The sequence below is a fragment of the Curcuma longa genome, chromosome 1 (assembly GCF_044706935.1).
Source record: "Curcuma longa cultivar G26 ecotype Majalengka, Jawa Barat chromosome 1, ITB_CL_G26_1.1, whole genome shotgun sequence".
NCBI classification, from domain to species: domain Eukaryota; kingdom Viridiplantae; phylum Streptophyta; class Magnoliopsida; order Zingiberales; family Zingiberaceae; genus Curcuma; species Curcuma longa.
Window position 1 is genome coordinate 12,230,256 of NC_133861.1, and position 27,943 is coordinate 12,258,198.

General features: G+C 36.9%; 4 protein-coding genes and 1 non-coding gene across 8 annotated transcripts; 1 reads left to right on the plus strand and 4 right to left on the minus strand.

Annotated features, from left to right (window-relative positions):
• Positions 1 to 953: 953 nt before the first annotated feature.
• LOC141814303 (deSI-like protein At4g17486) lies at positions 954 to 6,141 on the plus strand. Of its 2 annotated transcripts, none has more exons than XM_074702241.1 (4): positions 954 to 1,184; positions 2,026 to 2,237; positions 3,719 to 4,006; positions 5,673 to 6,141. In XM_074702241.1, exons 2-4 carry the CDS (start codon positions 2,030 to 2,032, stop codon positions 5,915 to 5,917), a joined length of 741 nt encoding a protein of 246 aa, XP_074558342.1. In that variant the 5' UTR covers positions 954 to 1,184; positions 2,026 to 2,029; the 3' UTR covers positions 5,918 to 6,141. The 2 variants fall into 2 exon arrangements, with proteins under 2 accessions (XP_074558342.1, XP_074558349.1); XM_074702248.1 differs by having other exon boundaries at positions 954 to 1,148.
• Positions 6,142 to 6,491: 350 nt separating this feature from the next.
• On the minus strand, positions 6,492 to 9,870 carry LOC141814319 (uncharacterized). 3 transcript variants are annotated; one of them, XM_074702267.1, is made up of 6 exons: positions 9,488 to 9,870; positions 7,884 to 8,001; positions 7,297 to 7,436; positions 7,119 to 7,178; positions 6,956 to 7,024; positions 6,492 to 6,852 (listed from the first exon to the last, which is right to left on the minus strand). In XM_074702267.1, the coding sequence occupies exons 1-6, from the start codon at positions 9,680 to 9,682 to the stop codon at positions 6,781 to 6,783; spliced, it is 654 nt and encodes a 217-aa protein (XP_074558368.1). In that variant the 5' UTR covers positions 9,683 to 9,870; the 3' UTR covers positions 6,492 to 6,780. The 3 variants fall into 3 exon arrangements, with proteins under 3 accessions (XP_074558368.1, XP_074558375.1, XP_074558361.1); XM_074702274.1 differs by having other exon boundaries at positions 6,492 to 6,834; positions 7,119 to 7,181; XM_074702260.1 differs by having other exon boundaries at positions 7,119 to 7,181.
• Positions 9,871 to 11,116: 1,246 nt separating this feature from the next.
• On the minus strand, positions 11,117 to 19,137 carry LOC141814295 (uncharacterized). The gene is made up of 6 exons (XM_074702235.1): positions 19,073 to 19,137; positions 17,956 to 18,125; positions 15,925 to 16,175; positions 15,651 to 15,824; positions 13,357 to 13,696; positions 11,117 to 11,682 (listed from the first exon to the last, which is right to left on the minus strand). The coding sequence occupies exons 1-6, from the start codon at positions 19,087 to 19,089 to the stop codon at positions 11,405 to 11,407; spliced, it is 1,230 nt and encodes a 409-aa protein (XP_074558336.1). The 5' UTR covers positions 19,090 to 19,137; the 3' UTR covers positions 11,117 to 11,404.
• A 616-nt stretch (positions 19,138 to 19,753) lies between these two features.
• On the minus strand, positions 19,754 to 19,826 carry TRNAK-CUU (transfer RNA lysine (anticodon CUU)). The gene has a single exon. It is a non-coding gene; the product is annotated as a tRNA-Lys (tRNA).
• A 4,020-nt stretch (positions 19,827 to 23,846) lies between these two features.
• LOC141830749 (long chain base biosynthesis protein 2a-like) lies at positions 23,847 to 27,899 on the minus strand. The gene is made up of 12 exons (XM_074718177.1): positions 27,643 to 27,899; positions 27,496 to 27,561; positions 26,325 to 26,413; positions 26,045 to 26,190; positions 25,830 to 25,954; positions 25,634 to 25,727; positions 25,350 to 25,513; positions 25,031 to 25,192; positions 24,751 to 24,877; positions 24,501 to 24,667; positions 24,320 to 24,427; positions 23,847 to 24,142 (listed from the first exon to the last, which is right to left on the minus strand). Exons 1-12 carry the CDS (start codon positions 27,847 to 27,849, stop codon positions 24,068 to 24,070), a joined length of 1,530 nt encoding a protein of 509 aa, XP_074574278.1. The 5' UTR covers positions 27,850 to 27,899; the 3' UTR covers positions 23,847 to 24,067.
• Positions 27,900 to 27,943: the final 44 nt, after the last annotated feature.

A 27,943-nucleotide genomic window follows, 5' to 3' on the forward strand; every position in this document is an offset into this window, starting at 1 on the left:
TCACACACAAAGCTTTGCTTGTATGTCTGTAAAAATTGAATATCATCTGGATTTCTTTAATAAAGAAATTTTCAGATAAAAAAGAAAAATCTTTGAACAGTAGAAAGTAGACATAAGAGATCCCAGATGTATTGAAAGCTTCTTAGTTCTTACATCTCCATCATATTTATTTTCTAACTCGAAACTTCTCGATCGTATTTAATCTGTCGACATTTGACGCATTGTCATTGAAATTTCGGAAATGCTTGCACGTAATTAAAACTAATTTCCTGAAATGAGATAATCTTAATAACAGGTCAATATCTATCAGCTATTTGCTGGTTCGGATGATCCATCAAATTTAATACTCAGAATTTCAGACGGAGTCAAACATAAACAATACAATTTTCTTTGTAGTCGTAATATAAATTAGTTTCGGACCGATTCACAAGTAAATTATTCATCAATTTAAAATAAAAAAATTATTAAGATCAAATTAATTTTGGACAGCCTGTAATCATGATTTGCATCTAAGTAACTTTTTAATAAAAAAATTCGAGATATTATTTCCGAAACCAATTAAGTGAATTTATATACATTAAGTATTATTCATGTTTCACAGTAATATGAAATAAAAATATATAAAAATTATTTTCTTTCGACTACGAATTTGGAGTGCCTTCAATTTTTACACATATTCCCTTATTCTTTGTTATATGATTTTAAAATATCTTTGAATACTTTAATTAAGATTTGTTAATGTCAAGTTTTTGGAAGATATCAACATGGACTGAACTGATTCGAATTTTTTTTTTAAAACGTGGAATGAATTTCATTAAAATAGTGTTTTTCATTAAAGTTCCACTAATATAATATTTTCATTCTTTAATGAAGAAAATCAGCATATTTGTCGATAGCAGAACAGATTAAAAGAGCGCGCCTTCAGATGCAGTCAACAGACAGGCACGCAGGGCCAAGCCTTGCCTGCTCCTCCCTCCCTCCCTCCCCTTCGATCGATCACGGCGGCAGGGATAGAGATATCGCATCTCGAAACGAAGTCAAAACCGGGCGTGCAGATCTTTCTCCAACTCCAAATCTTCCGAGATCTCCCCAGGCTCCCCTCGTGATCGGTGTCGCGGAGGGCGCCCATCGTCCCTCGAGCTCCCAAGGTGATGTCTTGATCGGACGGCCTTTCCTTGACGAAGGTGTGTCTCGATCTGTTCTCTGAATTTTTTACCCTTCGTCGCAAGTGTTTTCTCTTGCAATTTCGGTCCTTGGGAAATTGCCAGAAAGGATTGTTCTTTCCGTGGGATTTTGGGTGGGTTAAGTTGAAAATTTGCATTTCGTTCGTTTGTTGCACCACTTTCAAAATCAGGTAGTTCGTGCTTTAACTTTCGTCGACTTGGTGGATGAAGTATCACTATCCTTAATTGTCATTGATGTTCCAAAACTGCTGTCGCTTCGTCAATGGTTTCTTATGTTGAAAGCGCTTTAAGTGTTTGGAAAATTTAACCATCTGGTTTCTGCTTTTTCTTCAAGTTCTGCGCTTTCCTTCTCTTGGTTAGGGTTGACGTCTACTACTAATTTATTTATTGCATAGTTCAACCCTGTCTTTGAGTTTGAAGAAAGGTTTTTATTATCATTTTTTTTTAAATTTTCTGATACTTTCAGTCATCTTGTTTGTCAAGAAGTAATTATTATGTTTGTTATATATTCAAATTTACTTGGGTTCTCTTTCATTCCTTCCGGATTTGGGCGGAAATAAAATAAAATCATTGAACAAAATTCTTTCTCCTCTCCTCTTTCCCCATCTAAATGATACTTGAGAAATTAACAAATTCATATCTTTTTTCTTTCTGTCGTCTTATTTTCATCCAATCAAACATACCATTAACATTGGGAAATTTCTGCATGCTTTTTTTTTTCAACCTTTGGATTCAATGATTCATCTATTTCCTATATTGTTACAATTATCAGCAACAGTCGAAGTATTGACTGTGGTTTGGAATTGTATTTTAATTTTCCTCTTTTTTTACTCAAATATAGGAATATGAAGCTACGTTTAAAGAAGGGGGAAAAGTCCTTTTTGCCTTTTCGGATAAGTAGAGCTTCGAGCCGTTTTTCTTTGTTCCTAAAAGTTCGATCAGCCAGCAAAACATCAGGAAATGTCCCTGTTTATCTCAATGTTTATGACTTGACATCTATAAATGGCTATATGTACTGGGCAGGCCTTGGGATATTTCACACTGGCGTTGAAGGTACTTTTTTTTTCTGGCTTGTTCCATTGAAAGAACATTGGGAATGCATTAGTCTATATATGAGTTGCTTTTATAGTCAAATTATGTATTGGAAAAAATTCTTGAACTGTCTAATAGACTCTTAATCTGCCTAAATATTAATATGTTTCCTCCTTTAATGTGAGAACATGGTAGAGTTCTTATGGTTACATGCAGCTAATTGCAGTCTTTTACCTGTGAAACTATCCTATCATGCCCATTAACCCAAGTTGGCTAAGATGATATTTTCTTTTGTGTGTTGCCTTAGTTAAATCTTACATTCTTTAGTTAAATATGTGCACGGTGTTACAGCAGGGACTAGGGACTCCAGCATGGAGTTGCCACTTTCAAGAGAAAAGGAAGAAAAGATAGTGGAAATCAATACCGTCATAGTGTTTTACATCAGTTAACTAATAGGCCTACTTCTGCTGTTCTGTAGATACTAGTGGTAAGGATTTCCAATTAGTTGGAGGCACAAGCTTGTGTCAGCATTGACCTTCTTAAACCCTCCTAACTAAGTGGGTAAACGACTTGTTTATAGGAAACATATGATAGTCTTGATTAATTGTGGAACATGATATTGTTGAAGACTAGCTAGAATGGTGAAATTGCTTTGGCATTTGTTTATAGAATTTTAGGTATATTCTACATCTTATTTGGTTTTCTGCACCTAACAAAGCTAGGTTCATCCTGCTCATCAGATGACGGCTGATTTCGATTGGCTGGAATGACATACCTGCTGGTTCAACAATCCTACCTGAACCAGGAAGAGGGAATTTCAAGCTTTGAACTTGCTACATTGCAGTAGTATTTGTTTAAGAGCCTTTTAATTAGATTAGTTGCTTGTAAATGTGTAGTGTAGAGATTCTAACTGTACAATGAAAAACAGAAAAAGGTAGTATGACTTGCCCACTTAGGTCCAATTGTAAGACTTTCTTTCCTTGTCTTTCATAACAAGAGGGCCTATAATACTATTGCTTTGGTGTTAAATGGACACAGATTATCAGTTGAAGGTGAGTTGTAGATGCCACATGGAATTTTTAGCTCATATCATTCCGTGGGTGCATGCTAGTAATATTTTGACAACAAGGATTATCAAATCGTAGACCAGAAGATCACAGAATTTAATTGTGAATACCTCAATCTAAACTTGCAAAAGATTACTCAATGCAATTGCAGATATTGATGCCATTAGTCTATTGAAGTTCCTGAATTTGTTCTATGAGGGATAAATAAGGAAAGCTACTTAACATAGTCATACTGCTGTTATTAGACAGGAAATTTTGCCGCATGATTGCTTTTTGTGTTGCCTAGTTTCTGATTGGATTGTTATCTAGAAGTGAGTTTTGTAGGACCACTGTTCTTTCCCTGGTCTTCTTTTGGACTTTTGAGTTAAAAACATTCTTTCTTGTCATCTACTAATATAAAAAATTTACCCTCGCCCTATAAATATATTCTTGTAGTTCATGGTGTGGAATATGCATTTGGAGCGCATGATTATCCAACAAGTGGAATCTTTGAGGTGGATCCTCATCAATGTCCAGGCTTCAGGTTTAGGAAATCAATATTCATGGGCACAACATATTTAGACCCCTTACAGGTCAGAGAATTTGTGGAAATTCAATCTTTGAATTACAATGGAGACACTTACCACTTGATCACAAAGAATTGCAATCATTTCTGCCAAGATATCTGTTACCAGTTGACTGGTAAGTCTATTCCTAAATGGGTGAATAGACTTGCTAGGATAGGTATACCTCTCTTCTTTTTATAGTGTTGTCCTTATTTTTCAGAAATAGGTATTTATGGTGATACTGGACAGCTGCACTTTGTTGTGGAGAGGACTCAACCTCTTATACATCTCAAATCATCACCTTCTTAAGATAATTACAATATTATGTTAAAAGCATTACAAGTCTTTCAGCTTTCGATGTTATTCGAACATGAGGAAATTTTGGTTTCATATTGTGTCAAAAGGAATAATGGTTGATCATTTTCCCCCAATCATTTATCAATGGCTGGAGAAAAAAACAAAATAGAGCACAACTCAGTAAACAGAAGCATTATATACCTAAGAAGTTCCAGAAACTCAAACACACGTGCATTCTATGAATGAAGGTGATAACTTGGATATATATGGACATATCTCCTGTGTCTCCATTGCCTGTGATTTTTCTTATATTAATCTTCTTTGTCCTTTATTTTCTGTCTTGTTCTCTTCCTTTGCTTAAGATGACTAATATGAATCATATTTTTACAATAATCAGCCAAGATTGGACCAGATACAGCCAGAGTAGAATTTTTTCAGATTGGTTTTTCAAAGCAATAAGAAATGGCATTTGCTACTTGCAATTCAAAAATATTGATATGATTACCCATGCTAAAATGATATTTTATGGTTTTCCACTATGTTTTGACTCATAGAATATGATAAATCATAGGCTTGGAAAATTAATTGGTTCTAATTTGTAAGTTTTATGCCAATTTAATCAATGATTTGAGCTTCAGGGGAAACCTTCCAAATTTTGCATTACTCTTGGCCCCTTCCCACAGGCTATAGATGTCAAAGTCTTGCATAAACAACTCATTCTGCTCTAGTATGGTCTACTTTCATTTCTCTTGGTATATGTTGCTATTTGTTTCATTGGCAATCTGGATTAATGCGTTTGTTTAATTGTGAGTTTAGAAAACATATTATAAGGAAAATATCAAGAAATGTACACCATAATGATTACTACGACCATGATGTATTACTATGGCCGGCCCAGAAATTTTGATAATTCAATGATCAATCAAAAAGCAAGTTTTTTCCATTATTCAACAATAATAAGTGATTGTGGTTCAATCGAGCATACATGATTCAGTTAAAGCTAAGTTCTACTGCTTGAGTTTTTTTGCTACAAAAGGCAGTCTTAACTGGTATGTTACCGGCAACTGGAAACTTTGAGGCTTTATGTGGAAATATCTGCCTGAATGGACCATCATGCCTTGGTTTTTTTTTAAGTAAACACCCATAGACGAGCTTGTTTTTTCTCAAAGTTATAGTTTTTCTTTGGAATTAGATGATTCTGCTAACTAGGCTGAGGTGCTCTGTACAAATAATTTCTTACTCAAGTTAAGCCTTGCTTTCTTTCTCAACATTGTACATGGATCACTTCTATTTTTTGTTATAGCTCCGGTTAAGAAACTTAATCTTGGTTATCTGAGGCTAGAGCACGAACCTGACATCGAAACATTCTTCATTGTTTTACTTTTACAAATCTAAACATAGAATCTCTATTCTGTTTTTTCATCTGTCAGTAATGCAGCACATCCTGTTAAATCTCGGATCAGTTTCTAGTTTTTTTTATTCAACAACAATACAAAGCTATCAATCTTGTCGACATATGGAGTCCCATTTGACTAATTACTCTACAGGCTCCGTCTGTAACTTCCTACTGCCTGAGCCCCTTAAGACAACTGTTGTTCGTCATGATCCAGATTCTCAAATAGAGGATGGTGAGAGGAGGAGGTTGACGAGTCCTTACAGTTGCCCATCGTCAATATCGAGGTGCCAGAAGCAGTTCTGTGCCTCTTCTCTGTTCTTCCCTTCTCCCTTTAAAGGCTTCCTTTCCTGTTGGGAGTTAAGGAGGTCCACTTCCTGTTCTGTAAACTGTAATTGAACGTGAAAAGATAGCTGTTGCTAGTAGCAAAGCTTGTCGTGTTTGCAGATCACAGAAGATAACAGTCTACCGGTCTCTATGCTCTGGCTTGTATAAGTTTGTAAGGTTTCAACTGGACAAAGGCTTGTTATTCTTTTTTTCTCTTTTTCATGGTTTGCCCACTAGAATTGAGCTTTGTAGCATTGATCATCGTGCATTTTTCCTTAGCCATCAAGGTGAACCTGTTGAACTTCTGTCACTGAAACACTCGCTATTCTATCAAGGATTTGTGCTTCCTAAAGTAAATAATTGTGTCGATTGGCGTTCTAAAGAAGCATCCTGAAAAAATTGCCTTTTATTTTAAACTATTTTAAAGAAATTAGACATGAAGTTGAACTTCTCTTTTTGAAATCTTTGAAAAAGGTAATACAAATATTTTCAATTGAAAAAGGTAAAAAAAATATCAAATATTTGAGATGGGAATTTTCATAAAAAAAATTAGTGTAATTGCTAATGATATTCTAACACCAATAAAGCACATGTGAAGCATGGTATAGAGCCCATTTTGAAACAACCGAAAATTCCGAATATGGTGTAAAAGAAAACTCAAAGTTGGATAGATAATTTAATTAACCTTAAGGCATCCACTTGTCACATGTGAAGCATTGAACCATTGATCATTTGTAGAGAGCATTTGGGAAACCCACACCAGTAACTCAACTATAAGGTTTAAGACCAAATAATCCATCAACAGCGTTTAATTAAGTGATCTTTTAAAGAGAAGATAATCTACACAAAACTAACAATGAAGTAACTAACTTCCGATAGATACACAGACCTTACCGCCATTCTGCTAGCTTACGTTAAGACAAGTCCTCCCGCGCTCAATTGCAGATGGTCTTTAGTCTCTTAGCGGATTGCATGAACATGGCAATTACCTGCGTTTCATCCAATTGCTTCAGGCCAAATCACGAGCAATTGGGTTCCAGCAATAGGGTCATGTTCCTCTGGTTAAGTGAAAGGATGCATTTACTCGGGCAAAGAAAAATGAATAGTTACCTGAGAAATGAAATGCCTTTGAACAACTTCAATCAACTGCTCTTTGGAGGGATTAGGATTAGCATCCATCTGTTCCATCCAAGAAAATATGATTCCCACAATAAAGAGGTGTAGGAAAGACAAAACAGGAACTAATTTCACAGTTGAGAAGAGTACAACTTACAAGGTTGAAGTGTTGATAATATCTCTGTAATGCTGTTGTTTCTAATTTGCTCAGGTCAACCTTCTACACAAACAAAATATTGAGCTCTAGCCATCAGAATCTAACATTCGACATATACAATGGACTAGGTTCCACAAGCCCACAACTGAGAGATGTGAATTATAGATCTTGATCTTACTGTGTTCATCGTGGAGGAGGAAACAGATCCCTTAGACTGGGAATCAAAAGAGTTAGATCTGCTGCAAGATTTATCAGAAGATCCTTTTGGGTGCCTGCTCCTTGAGCTTTGAGTTTTATGTAATTGTATAGATCCAGAAGCTGAAGAAAACAAAAACAGTTTTAGCAGAAATAATATCGAGAGCAAATGATGAAAGCATGAAGAAAGAATGTATTACACATAATGATATTTAATTTATTGGTCATCTAAACACCATCCAACTCGCTATGATACTCCACTTTTATTTTTAAGGAAACACTATCATTTTCACTGAAAATGAAATAGCAGAAGAGAAAGGAAGAAAGGGAATACTAAATAGCAATAACTGTTTAAATGCTCAAACAAGTCAATTATATGTAGAATAAACAGTTATTACTATAAGCAATGTAAATAAGATAAGATAGATTGAAAATTTTCCTGGTGTCTATTTACTATGGAGTGTCTGCTGGAAAACAGTCAAACACAAGGGAGAAAAGAACAAAATTCTAAAATGACTAAGGTAAGTAGTATTTGTACTTTTAAAGGATGAAATAGACGTCCATCCATACCCGAGCCATTACAGCATGTATTGTTACATTCAACTTCATCTTCCTCATCGCCAGTTGGGGCTTCAATCACACTTAGTGCATTACGTTGCAGCTTCACTTCTATTCCATTTGTCAAAACCTGAAATTGCGAGATATTATAGCTAAATTCATATTGGCTACATGAATAAGCTGTTACAAAGTTATATCGTAGAGGAGTTGATGTTGTGGAAGATTTATCATAGAACCAAAACAGAAGAAAAAAAGGAACACCAACATGGAATTATAAGAATTTCACTGACAGAAAACATACAGTAGAGCTGAAGCAAACATGATCAAATGATGTTTCTCAAGTTTAACTCTTGTAGTTGTCATCAAACATCATCATCATACTTTTTTAGCATTTTTTTACAGGAGTCGATTGAAATATTCTATACTTGTTAAGTTTCAATTGATTTAGAATCTCACTCTCCTCTTTCATATGTAATTCTTTATATGTTTACTACAAGAGTATACTGTTGGGAATAGAAGCATACTATTGGATCTTAATGTTCAAACATCATGACATTATCAGCTAAAGTAACCTATTAAGTTCATCAAGAACAAGGACTTAGAAGGAAAGATCATTTTCAATGTCTCCAAGCAGAAGTCATCCACATGAAACATTACTACTAGACAGCTAGAGTAATCTGTATTTTTAAATTCTAGCTTGTGAGTACACTGACAATGTTGGTTGGTCAAAACAAACAAAAAAGAATCATGTGATGCAACAGACAATTAACAAAAATAATGTTTGATTCTGATGTTTTAATATAAAGCATATTAGTTCAGTCAAATTTGTTCGTGCATTATCTGAGAATCTGACCTACAAAAAAACAGCTAATGCTTGCAATTTTTTTTTTTGAGAGAGCTCACCAAAAGTTAAGCCTCAGGTCATGCCATGCAGAAAAATTGCCACTGGTGATTGATTAACTGACCATGAAACATGGAAGAATAGCATTTATGATGCAAGATACCAAATTTTATGCACTAGAAATTAAATTTGCAACATCTAAATAATTAGATCATGAAAAAGGATCACTAATGTAAGCCCAAACGGGCAAACACAAGGGCGAATATTTTATCTTGCATCAGAACGAAATGTAGCATGTGTCAGGATTTTGCTTCCACGAAAAAATTAAAATTTGTAAAACAACTGTACAAACCAGATACAAAACCAATGCCTTTCCATTGAAACCTAAAAGAAATTGTCCATATCGATCTTCTAAGTGAGTATTAGCAAAACACATGCCATGGAACCGGGCAACTAGAAGTTCACAAATCTGACTTCTAGCAGGGGATGGGGAAAGTATGGAACTTTTTCACCAAGAATAAGAACAAAAAAACCAGTATTTTTCCTGAATTAAAAGAACAAGGAAACGAAACGAGCATTTCATGTTACACCTAAAATCGGACAATTCGGCTACATTCTCTACGTAAATTTATCCACCAAACTAAAAACCACGATCCTTATCTCCTGGTGAAAACACAATCAAATTATCCGAAAAGAATTCATAACTCTACCCAGATGGTAACTCAGTAAAAATCTCACTTTTCCATCAGGAATTTAGATAGACGAAGGTAATTACCAGCCAGTGCCAACCTCCAAGGCCCACAGCCTTCTTGACGACCCCCTGGAGGCCGACGAGCACCGATTTGGTCCGGTTGTTGCCGGTGACGATTACCTTAGTGTGCCGGGGAAGCACGGCCAGCTCCTCCTCGCTGCTCTCCTCGAAATTATGCTGGCATCCACCGCTCATCCTGCCCTCCATGGCCGCCAGCATTTCTTCACTCCCGTAGCCACTCCATTGAACCAGATTTACCACCAAAACATAGCGCAAAGTCCACGGAATCAAGGGATCAAACAATTTCACGCAAGATTATGCAGTGTAGGAGGGAAATTGATCGGACAAAAATTGAAATTAGGGGGAATCATTCAATGGGAGGAGATCAGAGTACTTTGTCTCGTTTTCCTTTTTCTTACGCTGCGTTTTGTTCCCGGCTCAGTTCTTCCCTAATCGTAATCCTCGTCCAGTGCCTCGCCAACGGGAATCTGGCACGTGTCCATTCGAAGGGTCAAGTCACGAGCGCGATGTGCAGCGTACGGCGACGACTCTTGACGGTAACGGAAGCAAGCCCCGAAGCACAAACCGAGAAGACAAATTAAGCCTCGTTTGGATTTTCGACGAAGAAGTGAACTGCCATCAACGCGCGAGGGCAATTAAGGCAGGTGGGAGAAAAGATCGTAACGGTAACGGAAGATCATAGCACGAGTTAACGGAAGAAGGCCCGCGATGCATTTAACGCTGTTAACTTCTCCTCTCGCCGCAATTTAAGGCTTTTTGCTCCGCACCGCGCGGCCACGAACGAGTTTGTGAGGGCGGGGACGATCCATTGCCACCGCCGTTTTCCCGCCAAAGTAAAACAATCGAGGCCGTCCACCTGTCGGATCAAAGGCTCCTGCTTCCTCGTGTGCGCGGGAATGGGTTAGAATTCCGTTTTCTTCTTTTTAATTAAAAACTTACAGTAGTAAAACAAAGATCCAATTGAACCGTCGAAGCGGTTCGACTCATTGAACCACTGGACCGATAAATTTGCCATTTGGACCTCCGGTCGGATTTTGATGACGTTGATTTATCATCAGCAGAAGAGGCATTTTGAATATTCCTACCGCATGTTTCTGCTTGCTCCGCCACTTCTCGCACACCCTCCGCAAGCTGCTTCAGCTTTTCCCTAATCTCCTCCATCTCGAATCTCACGGCTTCCTCGTCTCTGAGCGGAAATCGGCATACTCCAACATAGATTTGATATGCATCTCCAACCTCTCCACCTGCGACGGAACACAATCCATGTCCATTGCAACGCTGCCGCACTCTATGAAATTCACAAACTCTTCATCCCCTTCCAAGGATTTCTGGTATTCTTTCAGTAGGGAGTCGATCCAGTTTCCCATCGGAATCGGCATGGCGGCGGCCGCCCCTACAGCCGCGGCCGCCGTCGGCGGGGCTGCCACCACAAATACAATCGAGCAAACTATTGCAGCTGGGAAAACTGACGCGAACAATATAGTGAAAAAACAACAGAAATAACAAAAAAAACAACAAAACTCAGTAGGTCCCACCGATTTGTGTGGCGATTTCAGTAACACTGTCTTTAGGAACTTACATAACATGGGATTAGTAAATAAAAAATAATTACAGAACTCAATAACATATATACATATATAACTTGCATATGATTAATGATGAAACAAATATTCACAAAATTTACAAACTGCAGTGTGATCCTTAGTAAGCAAATGGACATATCCGTGGCAATAAACATAGTCAAATGTGTATGAACTTCAAATTGCCAATTGATTTAGATGGCGTTCTCATTCCCAACTATTTATACCATTACACTTATAAGTAGTAGCAATATCTATATTTGACAAATTACAAGAATCTTGTCGTCCCTTGGACTGCTTGATTGATCTACGGAGTCAATCACATCAAACAGAGGCAAGATCAAAATGATGCAAAGCAGAAGTATCTTTTCCCTATCTTTGCAATCTTCCTAACTGAATTCGAGCCACCCCCATTTGAAATATGAATGCCCTTGGAAGTCCTGCGACTATGTGAGATATCAGCAGTTTGATCGCCCTCTTTGCCCCTATATTTGCTAGATGTAGAAGCATTCACATTTTGCTGTTGGCCACTTGGTAAGGGTAATGGCCGGTTTGAAGTCAGTTCACTTCTCTTCAGACGACTGGATGGACTGCTCTCTTCAATAACAAGATCACCAACTGTGTATACAAAATACAAGCTTTAATCTGTAGATGTCAGGCTTAGCATACATAAAGATAGATCTAGATGGATAAAATGTAAATTTAGGTTCGAACATATGAAAGAAACCAGGTGAAAACCATAACATATGATGTAGGTAACAAAGGTGTGGAGTTGAGATGTAGAATTTTGATCTAACTTCAAACAACCATCTAATACATAGGGAAAATAGATTTTAAATCCTATTTTAAATTACTGAATTGTCTGAATCACTTAAACCTTTGTAATTTATTATATTTTTATAAAGAGAAATTTGAAGATTGTTTAAATTTTTTAAAGAAATATTGTTGGTGCTATTGTTGGAATAGCTAAGCTCTCATTGTTGGTCTATAAAAGGGGAGTCTATGGAAAGGATTAGAATCCCTTGTATTTGATCATCTTTCAATTAATAATATTTTCCTCTTTAGTGAGTTGAATTGTTCAAAAAAAAAATTATTGTGTATTTTTAGTATAGCATTAGTTGCTTCCAAAGCAGAATTCTTGTTCAATTCCATTCACTGATTTTCCTTCTGGCATTCTCTGTTACCTTGCCATTGTACAACAACCTCTAATTCATGGAGTTATTGTTTCTCTGTGCCAAATCCCTCCACAATCTTTTGTAATTTTCCCCAGGCACCCCTCACCTGTGTTGCTCACAAACTCGCTCTCCATCTTCTTGCTTGTCTTGCTAACCACTATTATCGCAAGCCTAAAGGGCTGCCTTCAATGCACACCAATGTCAGGCACAAACCTTGGTCACCTCCACCAAACCCCACCTCTATTAATTAGAGTTCTTTGTATTTATCTTTCAGTTAATAATATTTTTGACTTATTCAAGTTTTTTTCCTGTAATTTTTCACATCGCATTAGGAATCCTAAAAGTTCACATGAAGTTGATTGCTAAGACTTCAAATATAAAATTTCCATGAGAAGATGTTTGATCCAATATAATAGTAATTGGTGCTTAAGCAGACATCAGACATGACACTCACTGCTCAAATGATAAACATGTAACAATGTAAATCATTATCCTAACATAAAACGAATAACTATTTGAATAAAGAACTCATACAAAATCCATCAAACCAATAATGGTGCAACATAAAATATTGTGAAACATAATCATGTCTAATATCCAGTAGGAAGTGAACAAGAATAGAACTGTTCCATGAAAAAAATAGGATGCGATCATGATAAGTTCTGCTGAAAAAGCACATGAAAACAAAGTGCTAATGTTAAACTAAAAGAACATGAAAGCTGGGATTAGCTTTTCTATTGAAGCATATGCGAATAAGGTTATGCAGAAATTTGCTATTAGTAAACATGAAATGTAGAAAAACTGATCCTTAGGATGCCAGAACATCCTATTAGTAAAGTTGAAATGTAGAAAAACTGATCCTTAGGATTACTAAAGATGAAATGTAGAAAAATTGATCTTTAGGATGCGATATCAACTAAAAGTTGTTCGAAACAAATGATAAAGGTTGATGAGGGCTGAAACAGTAGTGGTATTGCTAGATTATATATCTCAAAGAAGATGAACATGCAAATATAAGCAAGTTCCTTGCAGATTACAGGACCAATACCAAGACCCATGAATGCCATGAATTTTCTCTTAAAAATAATAAATAATTAACCACATAAAATTGATATACCTGGTGGAGATGGCTCGATGAACACCTGATTGGATCTGACTGGTACAGAAATATCAAAGCCATATTTTGTGCGTTCTGTTTGTATTCCTAAACCATGATCATTCTCAATATCCATTAAAAATGCATCAGGATCGAAGAATTCATCAGAATTTTCTGACATAATGCTGGAATCGTCTGAACTAGCATGTGTGTCTGGACTACAGAGATCATTCAGTTCCAAGTATTCTCCATTTAACAAATCACAAGTATAAAGCATATTTTCAGAAAAAATCACGGATGCAAGTTCATCAGGCCTTCTTCTAGACAGTTCTGATTCCCCTTGATCTTTATCAGCGTCAGTCTGCATCAGGACAAATGGAAGAAAGTATGCACTCACATCAAGTTAAAAATAAATCTCTTACAGTTTTGTAACAATGTCTTCCGTTTTGTGGCAAGCTTGGATCATGGTATGCTAGCACAACATACAGGCAGGCATCACCATTATGATGGAATAACTAGTTATCTTCATTGAAACACAGGAACAAAGCTTCTGGTGGCGGATATTAGGATCCAACACACTAAGGTGATCAACCAGCCCATCAAGATTGGCAGCGAAAAAAAAGGAAACCATTAATTATACTCAAAAAAATCTAAATCTGTACTACATGTTTATAACCAGATCAAGCCCAAATGCATAAAGTCCTTTCTGATTCAACTGCTATCAGGCAATTCATACACCATGTTTGTCTTTTCCTTCTCCTGTCTTATTGAATAATCTCTCTTAGAGCCCCATTGCCATTTTTAACATAAACCTTCTTTACCTACATCAGTATTTGATATCTTCACACACAATTTATGATGTGGTAAGCACACAGTGGATGAAAAGACAATCTGGATGTGGAATATTACTTGTCCCAGTTGTTTCTCTCACTTGATCAATCTAACATCTCTAAATCTCATTTTTCTCAGTCCTGACCTAAATATGATATTTTTAATGTTTTTTGACGATTGATCCTTCTTTCTAAACATAGGAAATCTGTCTTGTGGTTCAAAAAGTTGGATACAGCAGTGATTCATGTAAGTGCACTGATCGTATGCTAAAGTGGTGATTGCACTGATCCTTCCCTGTCATCTTGTGTGTTAAGATATTAAATAAAGACATAGATAAGGAGTAATTGTAATTGTCATTGTTATTGTATACACTGGACCTGGTAACAATGCCCTGGTCTATACAATAATAATGACAACAAGTCCTTGCGAAGTTGTGAGGTTAGGTCTATGCAACAAAGATGACAGTATCCTTGAACATATAATGATCTATCAAAGTTACAACTGTTGTTCTTAACTTTGATACTCAGATTCATGGGTTGCCCCTCCCCTACCTATGTTGACACAACACAACATGAGATTAATATTTATCTTTATAATTTTAAGATTAATTGTGTCTCCATACTTGTACCCTAAATTAAACCATTTTTTGAGTTCCCATGTCTTCATTTTTTAAAATTCATATGTACTATTAACGAGACTATTTGACATGGGTATGGATACTCTTTCTCAAGTCTAGTAACATAAATTCTTGGATAGTAAAATTTAAATTGATCTTTATTGAAAACGCCTTAACCTTGTTAATCAGGTTGATTGGTTTAACTACAAAATCTATTGGCCCTCCATGAAGTTGAATATGTTTATCATTTTAATATCTTAATGTATCTTCTTTCATTTTATCATTTATTAAAGCAATTATATTATTCCTGGATAGTATTACTTTTTTCAAATTATCTTATCTAGTAATCATGCACAACTTGGTACTGTCATCTAGTACACTTTTTTTTGTGTTGTTTAGCAACTCCCAATTGTATAGTTGGTTGTGCAGTTTTATAGAACTTATATTTTAGCCTAAGGAGGGTCGATAATTACATAAGATAAAATAGAAGCTCTCTTCAATTTAATCGTTCCTTCTTTATTATCTCAATATCTTCTAGTTGAATAACAAATCTAAAATATTTAAAATTCTTATTTGTAAGAATTTTCTCTCCCTTCATCTTTAATTATTCACTCGCTTGTTCAACAAAAACATTAGCCCTATGCAATCAAGGTCCAAAACACTTCTAAACATTGTTTGGATCAAATAGACAAAGTATGAAAACTAATTGAATTAGAGTTTCCAAACTATGATCAGATTCCTAGATCTCAGAGAAAAGGAATTGTTACCGAGTATCATTTAGAAATGAAATCAATGAAAATTAACAAGGCACTTACAGCTCTGTTACTAAGAAAGAAAGCATAACTAGGGGAATGTAATCAAACCCTACCTGAGAATTGTGGGGAAATTCCTTGAAGTCAATTCTCTCTCTTCTTGTTCTAAAACGTGATATGTAGTCTGCATCCTCACCAACTAACTTATCTGCATATGCAGAATAATTTTCTCTGCAGTCAATTGCACCTTTATCACTTTGACAGAAGACTCTATACAAGGAACTATAATCCTGAAAAAAATAATTTGGAATGACAATTCTAAAATATTAATGAGGTTATACAGATTAAATTTTTAGGAAAATAGTTGTATGGGTATGACTTCTTGAGTACCTTTGAGTAATTATGCACGTTCAATGAATTTGATTCAACATGATATTCATGCATCACCCAACCAGTTCTTTCTCCAATGGGTGATTTACCTTTATAAAATTCCAGTGTTCTTTTCCAACTAAAATTGCATCCATTTGTGAGTATCCCCCAATCACCTGTTTGCTTCCAATATCCAGATCTAGTTGCCTTTGATTCATAGTCCCCTTTAGGAGATATTCTGCCTTCTGGATTGTACAAGAACCATATGTTTTCTGCATAACATATCAACCATACATGTTTTTTCAAGTCCAGTTAAATATCTAGTTAGGACAAAGTAAAGGAAAGCAGAGGGAAGTTTAGATACGAAAGATGCTGTTGTTCAAGCATAACCTTGACTTAGAAAATAACAATATATGGTTCTTTGGTAAATTCAGTAGCTCGCTTTTAAATTTCATGAGTTGATGTAATAATCTGACTTCAAGGATGCCTTTTCTAATAAATACCAAAAACATTTTTTATTATACTTTAGTATGTACTCTTTGAGAAATTTCGTAAACTTGGATCCATATAACTGCCACTTGGTTTCTCTCTATTGGAATGAAAATTGATGATCCACATTAAAAGCCCAAGCAAAGTCAATTTCTTATTAAAGTCATGATAATTTTGCTCTCTTATCATTCCTTTCAAACTCATAAATTCTTACCACAGGATCTTTCTGGATAAATTTCCATTGCACTGGCAAAATCATATATGGAAGCTGTATGACCTCAAGTCGATCTCTCACTTGCATGTTAACAGATTGATCTACTGGGTATAGATTGCCCGAGAAGCAGCAAATTAGGATGCAGTCTCACACATGTAAACCCCAACTACATCGTTCTTTCTAGAAGTGATCGAGCAAGGGGAAAAGATATTGTTTTTATTAGATAAAGACAATTGATATTTGATACCTAAAACCTCATAAGAACGGTAATTATGAATCGCCTAAACAAGAAAATAGCATCACTTCCTTATCAATCAATTGATACTGAGGTGCTGCAAAATTAAGAGTGGTGCGTAAGCTATGGGGACTAAACTTGGCAAAAATTGAAGCATGGATAACCAGCTAATATATGTCACCTACTTATTTTGCCTGACTTTAAACCAAAAGTTGAGAATCATTATTTTTCAAGTTTTACGACATGGACAACTAACCTAAGTTTGTATTGCCTAGAAAGAAAGATTTGAGTTCCTTGGCAGTTGGTCAATTTTTTTATTTCCAAATATTCATAGCTAAGAAAACTGTGAATCTTAAAAGTTAGTCTACAAACACTCACTAATTCCCATGACCTCCAAGATATCCTCCGAGTCACTAACTCTTGCACAATATTTAGATTTGAAGGAAAAATTAAATGCTATGTGGGAATCTGAAAATTGAAAACAAAGAAGACAAACCATTTCACAAGACAAATTTTACAAATTTAAGGAAAAACCTTATGGTCACTGAATATTTTTCTTTAGTTAGATCACAGAGGAGCTTGACATCGGATGTGAACAAGATTTGCCAATATACATAATCACTGTATAGAAAATAACACAATACACATAATCACTGTATAGAAAATAATTTGTAGCATTCCTATGTCACTGCAACCAGCGATCATCTACGATTATTTTAAATGATAGTTGAAACAAGTAATTCATCCCATATAAAAACATAGAGAACAAGAAATTGATAGCCCAAACTAGCAAGAAAATAACCATGCGCAACAGCATTAGATAACAAATATTAGATCTAATATATTCTTTATCACGTTACAGTTCTGCAGAAGAATATATATTCAGTAACTTAAAATCTTCATACCAAGTAGTTATAGAAGGCTATATATGCATATTCTAATTATTAGACAACCAAATTTATAACCATGAAATAAGAGCCATTGAGAGTCTTAATTTCTAGTGCAAGAAAGACTAGCTTTTTGTGGACCAAAATTTATAATTTGATACCTTAACTGTAAAAGCAACTATGGCAATGATATAAAATAGGTAGCTCAGGGATACTTCAAAGCTAACCAGGAAAATTCCATGGTTCATCATTGAATGGATTGACATCGGCGATGACATTTTTCGGAGTGGGATCTCCAGCTCGCCTTCCTAGCAAGAATCGTATGGCTTCTTCATCCGTTGAATCGATGTTAGTGCCCGCTGGAACAGAGCCGGGCACTAAAGGACACATGTTAGCCCTGATTCGGCAAAGGTAAGATCGAGTAAGGCTATATGTTGCGTATAGACTGAAATAAATCCTTTGTTCGAGGAAACAAATAAGTGCAAAGGAAAAAAAAATTCAGGTCGCTGATTGACTGACAAACAAATGATCTGCAGAAAACACAATAATAGAACGTCGAGGACAACAGATAAATATCCACGTCTAGTCTTCTCCTACTTGCCAGGCATAACAGAGTATCAGTAGAGACCAAAATAGAGGAAACAAGAGAAACGCCACCAATACGTGTTTGAGAAATCTGGGCAGTAACCGAAGAAGAAAGCTAAATATTTGGGTTAAATTTGTTAAGCCTTTATGCTTTTTCTAAAGAAAATGTAAATGGAGTTGCCATGATCCACTGTACAAAAAATTCATTCAAAAACAAAGAGCGATCAGAACCACAACGCACCCATTCCTGCACCCACAACCCCACAGATACACCCACACGCAGACGCGCACGCGAATACACATATGTTTGTTGAAAAATATATATATAATCTGTTGAAACACGATGAACGAGACGCTTCGTTCAGCGATGTCTGGAGTATGAAATAAAATTCCAAGAGAAAAAAAATCAAAAAATTGCGTCCAAACCACAAATATCAGCACTTACCTAATAATTTCGATTCCGAACCAAGACCCACAACAAAGCTCGACAGAACCAGCTGTAGGATTCTGTACTGCCTCATTCTCATGAACCTCTAAGAACGATTCGGTAAACAACGCTGTCGAAAAAAAAACTACCAAAATTCCAAATTCCTAATAAATGGCAAGGATTTGGTCGAAATAAGAACAAATAAATTCCCGTCAAGGTGACACGACAGTAAAGAAAAGACATAATTTTTCCGCCAAGGCAGGAGGATAGCTGAAAGAGTGGGAGAAGACATTGAGAGACGAGAAGAACCGCAAGGAATCATGAAATCTAACCTGGCAGCGCCCCGCATAGCTCGATCCAAATTCCAATCGGCGAAACGAACGAGAAGGGAAGAGGCGAGGGGAGATATTTATAGGCAGAGGGTGAGGTGATGAACTACTACTAACCCCAAGGTTAATTAAATCTCACTCTGGTTGCAATACACCACTGTCATCGACGTGGCGTGCCGCTATGGCTCTCGGAATGGTGACGTCACCAGAGATCCGTTACCGTTATGTGCGTCACGAAAACTTAACGCCGTTATAAAGGCCGCCCATTAAGTTGGAAGAGCCGTGAAGAAGGCGTTTCTGATTTATCTCCCCCCAAATCATTTTTTCCTCTTAGTAAGAAAGATAATTAAAAAAAGCTTTAAAAACATTTCAACCATTTATTATTTACAAAATCAATAATACGTAAAAATATTTTAGAATTTATTAAATAAAAATATCCTTTGTGAAATTCTAGATTGTTTCATTTATCTCGACAATCATAATTTACTCCAAAAGCAAATAATCTCAGTCCGGTTAAATCAACTGATTTTTATTTAATAATCCAGTGAAATTGTGTTGTTTATTTATTTTTACGGGCGGAAATACAGACCGTACGATCGTTTTCACAGAAAACCGTGGGCGGTATCAAAACCATGGGCGGCGCGCCAATGTAGTTTTAAAAAAAGCTAGGAAAACCTTAACACACGCCCACCGTGGGGCTCGAACCCACGACCACAAGGTTAAGAGCCTTGCGCTCTACCAACTGAGCTAGACGGGCTCATTGATTATTTATTATTTATAATTAATTCATTCATTAAAACACATTGATAACGACCTTCCTTCCCCACCCAGCACCACGCCTTCAATCTACGCTTCCAGCCGCCAGACTGCGGCGTCATATGACAATTTTAGACTCGATAGTCAATAAACTTCTGATGGTCCCGCTTTGAGACAGTGGGGCCTCCCTGGGCGGTGGAATCGGCATGGGCCTGATCCCCTGTGTCGGACACAAAGTCAACAGTTCGATTTAAACCATTTGTTTTTTTTAAGGAAAAAAATGCTTGCTGACTCTGCTTCATTTTGATATTTGGAATCAACGAGTCATTAGATTTATACCTCTCCGATAAACTTGGATTCTTTTTACAGCATTGATAGTACTATATAAAACTAAAGGTGCATATATATATCTCAATAATTTTAACTTGAAAGATGGATTTGAGCAATAATTTTAGCACAGCAATCACAAGCTTTCACACGTCGTCATGCTTAAAGAATAACGCGAACCAGTGTAATAAGACGTGGCCGTTGCTTCACCGTCAGTCGCTCAGAATGAACAGAGGCACAAGACCATGCATTTTTCTTTTGCATTTGACTTTGACTAAATCAAATCACATAATATTGATATTTTACCAATTCATACTTTATCCATCGTATTTCCACACGAGTGCGTCACGGACTGGCACTAGAACAGGTATACTTCTTTTACGATAACAAACATGAAACATATACATTGCTTACCATATAAGAAACCAGCTGCAGACTGAATTACTATTCTCACTTGTTCGGTGACTGATTTCTCTTCGCGTGGTTGCTGGATTAGTTCTCTGTCAACCCTGTTTTTCTTTCATTGTTTTCACTTTGAGTTGGCCATGTCTTCATAACTTTCCAGTCCCATTCTTGTCATCATAATAATAATTAATTATGTGAACTAATCTTCTGATAACGCCCGCGGTGAGTGCGAGGTCAAACTGCCATTTGTTTAATTATGAACACCTCGTGCTGGAAACCATCAATTACGGTCATGAATTTGATTGACAATGAAATCGAAGGGGACTTGTTGAAAATACGTTTTAGAGGGTGGAAGAGATCTACATGCACTTCGTGCTGCGTTGTATTTTCTTGCTTCATGAATCAGCTGCTTTCCAGTCAAATCCTTGGATCAATTCAAAGGTAGATCTCTAGCTACCTAATTAACTACAGTACGAACTTCGACTTGACAGTCACTTATCAATTTTAATACAGTCATCGGACAAACTGGAGATGTGCTTCCAGGTTGGAGGAAGTACATGTTGATTTGTCACTAACCAAGATCTACAGAATGACCAAAAGAATGGGCGTTTCAATATCATGGTGTTAAGGTAAAGTACCACGAAGTTTCCTGTCAGAATAAAGGACAGTATGTACCTGATCAAGTGCGCTTTAATTGCACTGAGACACGTTTCTTGTTTGAATAGTACTAGAACTAGACATGGAGAATTTGTAGGTCAGAGACAAAATAGTGTTCTAACGCTGGGAAATTCTCGTACGTCTTACAAAAAAAAAAAAAGGATCCAATTGCATGCAAAGGAATGCAGCTGGGAATTACAAATAAAGGGCTCGACTTATATTTAGTCATGCTTCACTTTCCAATATCAATTGTTGATTGATGGGGATATTTTGTTCTCCGTTACATCAGTTCCTCTGTATGTTCATAAACTACAATAATCAGCACTGTAGCTAGGCACGTAGCATCAAAGACTAACTCGCTGGGAAGAATAATAATAGATGAGATAAGTGAGTATGAATGAGTGTGAAGTAAATAATAATGGGAATTGACTGTCATGAGAGGCTCAATTCGTGCAATTTTTTCTCCATGTTATGAATGCAATTTTTCTCTTTAGTAAATACAGAAACATATGTTCCTGTTTGTCATTTGTGATGTCTCTCTATAACGTCCTACTTTCCAAAGAATTGGCCAAAGTACTTGTTTATATTCATTTAGTAATATATATATATATATATATAACAACCTTAAACACTACTAAATTTGGTTGGTAAACATTCATAAACAAAACTTAAGAAATAATTTATTTATTAACTTGTTTAAATCATAATAAAAAATTTTATTTTTTTACAATATTAAATTATTCATAATATATTAAAAATAATAAAAATAGTAGGTGGTTATCATGAATTAAAATAACATCAGTAGAACTCAAACTCGTTTTGGTTTTGCAGTGTCGTCTGAAATCCAAAGCACTGAAAAACAACTCTTTCGTTGCGTGGACTTGAGCCCAACGTTAGTTGGGCCAAGTAGACCGAGATTCTCCACGAATTCCATCATCTAGAACAGAAATTTTTCGAGTGATTTGCAGTGTCGTAGTTGAGATTCGAATTTAAAATGCTTGATTATCCGTTGAAAGATCTAACTGCGGTGTTGTACCCGGGGCGAGTGATTTTATTTCTAGAATCTAGGAAATACAGATGCAATATCAAATCCTTCATCAAAGAAAATCTCAGATGATCTTGCTGATCATCCCTCAGCCTGCGCATTCATTTGGGTCTGAATCCCCAACTGTCTGAAAATCGACGCGTGTCACTACGGAATGGACGCTGACTGGCGATTGAAATTGATGGGACCCAAAATAAAAGCACTTAATTAATATCACTATCGTGAGCTAGAGATCCGAATACACGCCGTCCACATGCATCCCCCCAGCGTGGGACCACAATGTCAACAGCCGGATCACGTTTAACTAATGCGCGCCTGATTCTGCAAAATCTTAATTTGATTCGCAACTAAACAAAATCTTAATTAATCTCATTTAATTAAACTGCATGAATTAAGAGGCTAATCAAGTGATGGTTTTGGTCATCTTTATAATTTTATTGGTTTTGGATTTTTTTTTTCTTTAGAAAGATCAAGTTTCATAAAAGATCATTTGGATTTTTTTTTTTTAAGTAATGATAGATTGAAAAGGTTGGTATTAAGAAAGATTTATTAAAATTTTCTTCTCATATATGATTAATGGTTGTCGGCATTGAGTTGACTGAAGAAGTTTCAGTGTCATAAGTCAGGAAAATTATATTGATGAAGGGTGTTAAAAACACAGTCATGAGTGATTAAGAAACACTAACATTACACTGATAAAAATTAAAGAAAAAATATTCACTTTTTTTTTATCTATTTATTTTCTTGCTCAGAAGGATTATTTTCCTTATGGCATCTACTTAATCAAGCAGCTGATATTTGCTTTTTAAACTTATGACTATTCAATTTAAGTGCCTTGGTTTATCTATAGTTGCATAAATCATACAGAAGTCGTCCACGACTAATTCTTTAATCCACTAGACAATAGGAATCCAATCATCTCGATAATTCTTTGCACGTTGACTTGTGGAATTATTCCCTTCAAAGGAGACATTGACAATTGACAAGATCTGCGCATAGATTTAGACGCGTATCTACCGATAAGTCGAGTATTAAATTTCCTCGTTGACTTGTAGCCTTAACTCTTAACGGGTCATGGTCCAAGTTGTCTCGATTGAAGAAAAAAGAAAACGACAAAAATCACAAGAGTATTTGTATTTTTCTAAAACTTCAAAAGAAGTCCATCCTTCTGTCGTTAATATCCTTAATTACTGAACTTTATATAAAAAAAACAGATCAGTAAGTTTAAAACACAATGATAAAAATATATCAGAGAGCAAAGTAAAATAATTATCTGTTGCATACCCATTTTATGCTAAATTTTTAAATCGATAAATAAATGTACTCTACTACTTTGAAAGTAAATTGCTATAAGACAATTTTTAACTAATTTTAAATTTATAGTTCATATCTTCTAAAAAAACAATTTGTTAATCTCTATTATTTTTTAAATGTATTTTTTTAAAACATATTTTTATTTTCTATATTGATAGTGAAAAAAAAGTGCTCCTTTAACATTTACCTGGTCAATTAGAATCTCCAAACTGTTGTTCATGTGATGATTAAAATTATTTGGAAGCTATAGTCTAATTATTCACACCGTTTACATAGAAATTTTGCTAATAAAAAGAATTATATAAACAGCAGTGAGAGAATTACAAAATGCTTGCTTCTGATAAAATATGAAATAACATATGAACAAGGCTTTGCCCAAACAAGAAATCTATTTTCGATGATCAAATGGGAGTAACAGAATTAAATATGTAGGTAACATGTATTTCTTTTGTTTCAGTATGATTTAATGCCTCTTATTCTGTCTTTGTTTTCTCTCAATCCAACTTTATCTTCTCTGGTTCGGCAGGGAGGCACTTGGCCCCTACAAGGCCACCAACTTCGCTGATGACCTGAAAAGAATTAGGCAATAAGGATTGGAAAAAGACTTCTGATCTGAATTTGTCTTGTTAGATAAAACATACATGTCTGACTGGTCTCTTTCCAAACAGCTCAAGATAGAAGAATCAAAGTTTGGAAAAGTCATACTACATGATAATGATGCAAATCAATTGGACAGTTTTCTTTACCTTCAAGCCTCTTATCAGGTCCTCCCTGGTATGGGAAGCGGATATGCAGATCCTGGCCCTGGCAAGCAAAACCGGGGTTGCAGGGTATGCTACAATCACAACAGCAACCTACAAGAAAGATCGATCATTGATCAGAACTAGCAGCACAAAACATGGCGACACAGCCTAGACACATACTTACATTCTGCCTTAAACATTCACGAGAAAAAGCAGGGAGTTTAGCTAAGTTGTATAGCATAATAGACATGACTGGTGAGTCATTGTCGCCAAGAACCACAAAGCCCGTCTTCTGAAGTTCTGATCGGAAGAAGTTGCTGCTCTCGCGAATCTGTGCAAGTTTCTTGGCTCCTGGTTTAACCATAAAGCAAGTAAGTTGTACTTAGGTGCCATTACAAAGTGACCGCGGGGGTTGCTGTGACTGTAACTCTCACCTCTGTTTGATCCATCTTCTCCAAGAACAACCGTGATTGCAGATATAACTTGTTGAACTGCTGGTGGCGACATGGACGTGGCATAGAGATGGGCTGGGCAAGCGTACTTGAGATACTGAATGATATCCTGAGGAACTTACAAAATGGTTCATTTATATAAACACGCCTTAGGACAGAGAGATGTCACATTAAGACATATGTTCATGCTCTCCAAGGGGGTAATTTGACACTAAAAGTTATTACTTGAAGAATAGAGATGATCAAGATTCAAGAGGCAAACCTCTGAAGCTGCAATATAGCCTCCACAGGACCCAAATGACTTGGTAAAAGTTCCCATCATGATATCAACGTCAGCTGGATCCACCCCAAGGAGTTCACAAACACCTCTGCCAGATTTTCCAACAGCGCCTATGCTGTGTGCCTCGTCCAGATATATGTACGCCTGACCCAGAAAGACAATAGCTGTTACTGCCAGAAGAGAAACTCCGATCCATATATGTAGGAAAATCATCAAATTTATTTGCTAAATAAACGTGGTTAAGTGGATGGAAAATGGTGAGTGTGTTAGAGTAGAATCTCAACATGGAACTTTGACCAACCTTGTACTTCTTGCAGATAACTACTATCTCAGGCAGCTTAGAGAACTCTCCTTCCATGCTGTATATTCCTTCCACAATGACCATTATCTTCTTCCATGGTTCGCCAGTGTCAGGCTGCCCCTTCACTATCTGCTTTCTCAGCAATTCTTCCAACTGAGACGGGCCTGTCATCCAAAATAAGCCTTTGATAAAATACTGGGGAGCTCAGTAACATCAAAGCTTCAACTACTTAATCGAATCGAGAAAAGCTCAACAACATGTCATGCTCAATGTGCAGAGCTTACTGTTGTGTTGGAAAACCATAACTGTGGCACCAGAAGCTCGAGCACCATTGACGATGGAATTATGGTTGAATGAATCACTAATGATTAGACCACCCTGTTCAAGTACAAGAGTACGAATTAGCACTCACATAAACTCATCTTGGATACCCGATTGCATGAACATGTGAAGAAAAACAAGTTGAAATTGAGTAGGAACCTCTCCGACTAAAGCAGGAATTATGGAAGAGTTTGTCACATATCCCATGCCAAAAGTAATAGCAGCAGGTTTTCCCACAAATCGTGCTATCAACTCCTCAAGTTCAGTATGCAACTTAGTGGTTCCTTGTCATAGTCATAGCAACCAGAAGCCCGACCTCTTTAGGGAAACAAAAAATAAATAAATTCTTTTGAAGGAGAAAATTCTCTACATACCTGCATCTGCTCGAGAGCTGCAAGTAGTAGGAGCATAACTCTTGAGTGATTCGATCACACGAGGTGTGCAGTACTCGTCTCCTGCTGCAAAACCAAGATAGTTGTATGATCCGAGGTTGAGGCATCTTGTTGTGTTTGTAGTTCGGCTGCATACATGAACGGATTGCAATGAATTACTCCTCTTGGTTTGGAAAAGCTTCCATAAACCAAGCAATATCTTTCTTTTTTTTTTTAAAAAAAAAATCAAGATGGGATTGACATAAATGCAAAATTAACATACTGTAGAGTCTTGTTATTGTCATTGGAGTACCGCTCAACCACATCGATCCAAGCATCCGGTGCACTCGCGATTGGGCGACCAAAACAATCCTGCCATATCAAACAAATATAGTTCACTGATCATCTGAAACACCATCACCTTAGCTAAATCTTTCTGTATCACAGCCCTTCTACTGAGGCACCTCACGTCTGCATCTCTTTGTCACCCACCTAACCCCCATTAATTCAAGCTAATTATATTCCACAACTTCTTCGTCAGAGAGAATTTTAATTCAGTCACAGCCTCATGTGTACAACCACTGCATGCGTTAAAACTTTTACTATTTGCCTAGTAATGAACTGGGAGAATACATACTAGGACTGAAGACAGCAATTGGTTCAAGAGAACCTTTGCAACACCTACCTTCCAAACACCAAAATAGAAGCAAAAAGAAGGATAATAGCAACATAAACAAATATTACTGGAAACAATAAAAAATATCATGGATTAAAATTATGAAGATTCTCTAACCTAGAAAATATTAGATCTCCAGTCACGAACTAGAAATACCATACGCGCTGACCAAGCTAATCCCTCTCCCAAAAGAAGCCTACACTAGTTGGACGTGCTAAGCACAAGCTAGACAAAGCTTATTCCAACATCAATCACGTTTATTCTATAACAAAATTGCAGCATGTAAAAAAGTGTATAGGTTACAAAATTCTGGGCATCGATATCATTTGATCTGCAAGGTCAGTTGCAGACACGATAGAAATTGAATCATTGACCGAGCCAAGCCGAATGAAACGCGACGCAGATGATCCACCCAGAACGATGAAGATAAACCAAAAAAAACTACGTCCTTTTCCTACTCTTCCTTTTGTCTTCAGAAGCGTCTCGTTTCTCCGCCGCTGGCCCGCCTCCCCGGTGGTGATACGAACAAACAAACACATGGGGCGGCGGCGGCGCTGCTAAGCAGCTTCTGCTGGCGCCTTCCGGGAACATTAATTGAACCGGGTTCGGGCATCTGTGCGACTTGAACCGTTTTTGAAATTCGACTTTCGATCTGACTAGACAAAAATTAGCTTTATCCAACGAAAAGCAGCACTCCACTCAAGCACAAAGATCCTAACGAGTCCATCTGAAGAAGAAGATGTAGAAGAACAAACTGCCAAAAAGAAATTGGACCGACCTGGATGCGGTGGTAGATGCGACGGGTGTAGAAATCCTCAAACGCCGGACATATGGGCGCATAACCCTGCCAGAAAGCAAACCCCGGATCCGTTAACCCTGATGCAACTGGCGAAAAGTCTGGCGGTAGAGGAGAAAGAGCAAACACCTTGGGGTCGTCGGACTTGGACCAGTCGAGGAGCTTGCGGAAGAGGTCGCGGAGGAGGCCGAAGGCGAAAAAGATTCCGTAGCCGAGGAGGGTGATGAGGGCGGTCGGGTAAGTGAGCCTCACCATCCGGCGGATCTCCCTCGGCACCGCGAGCGGGGGAATGGGCGGTAGCGGCGGGAGTAGGAGGAGCAGCAGCAGCGGCGACATCGCCGTCCGTTCTGCCGCTGAAATGAGAGAGGGGTGGTGGATGGAGGGAAGAGTATTCGTGGAGGGAGAGGGTGCGCTCTCGGTCGGGCTTTTA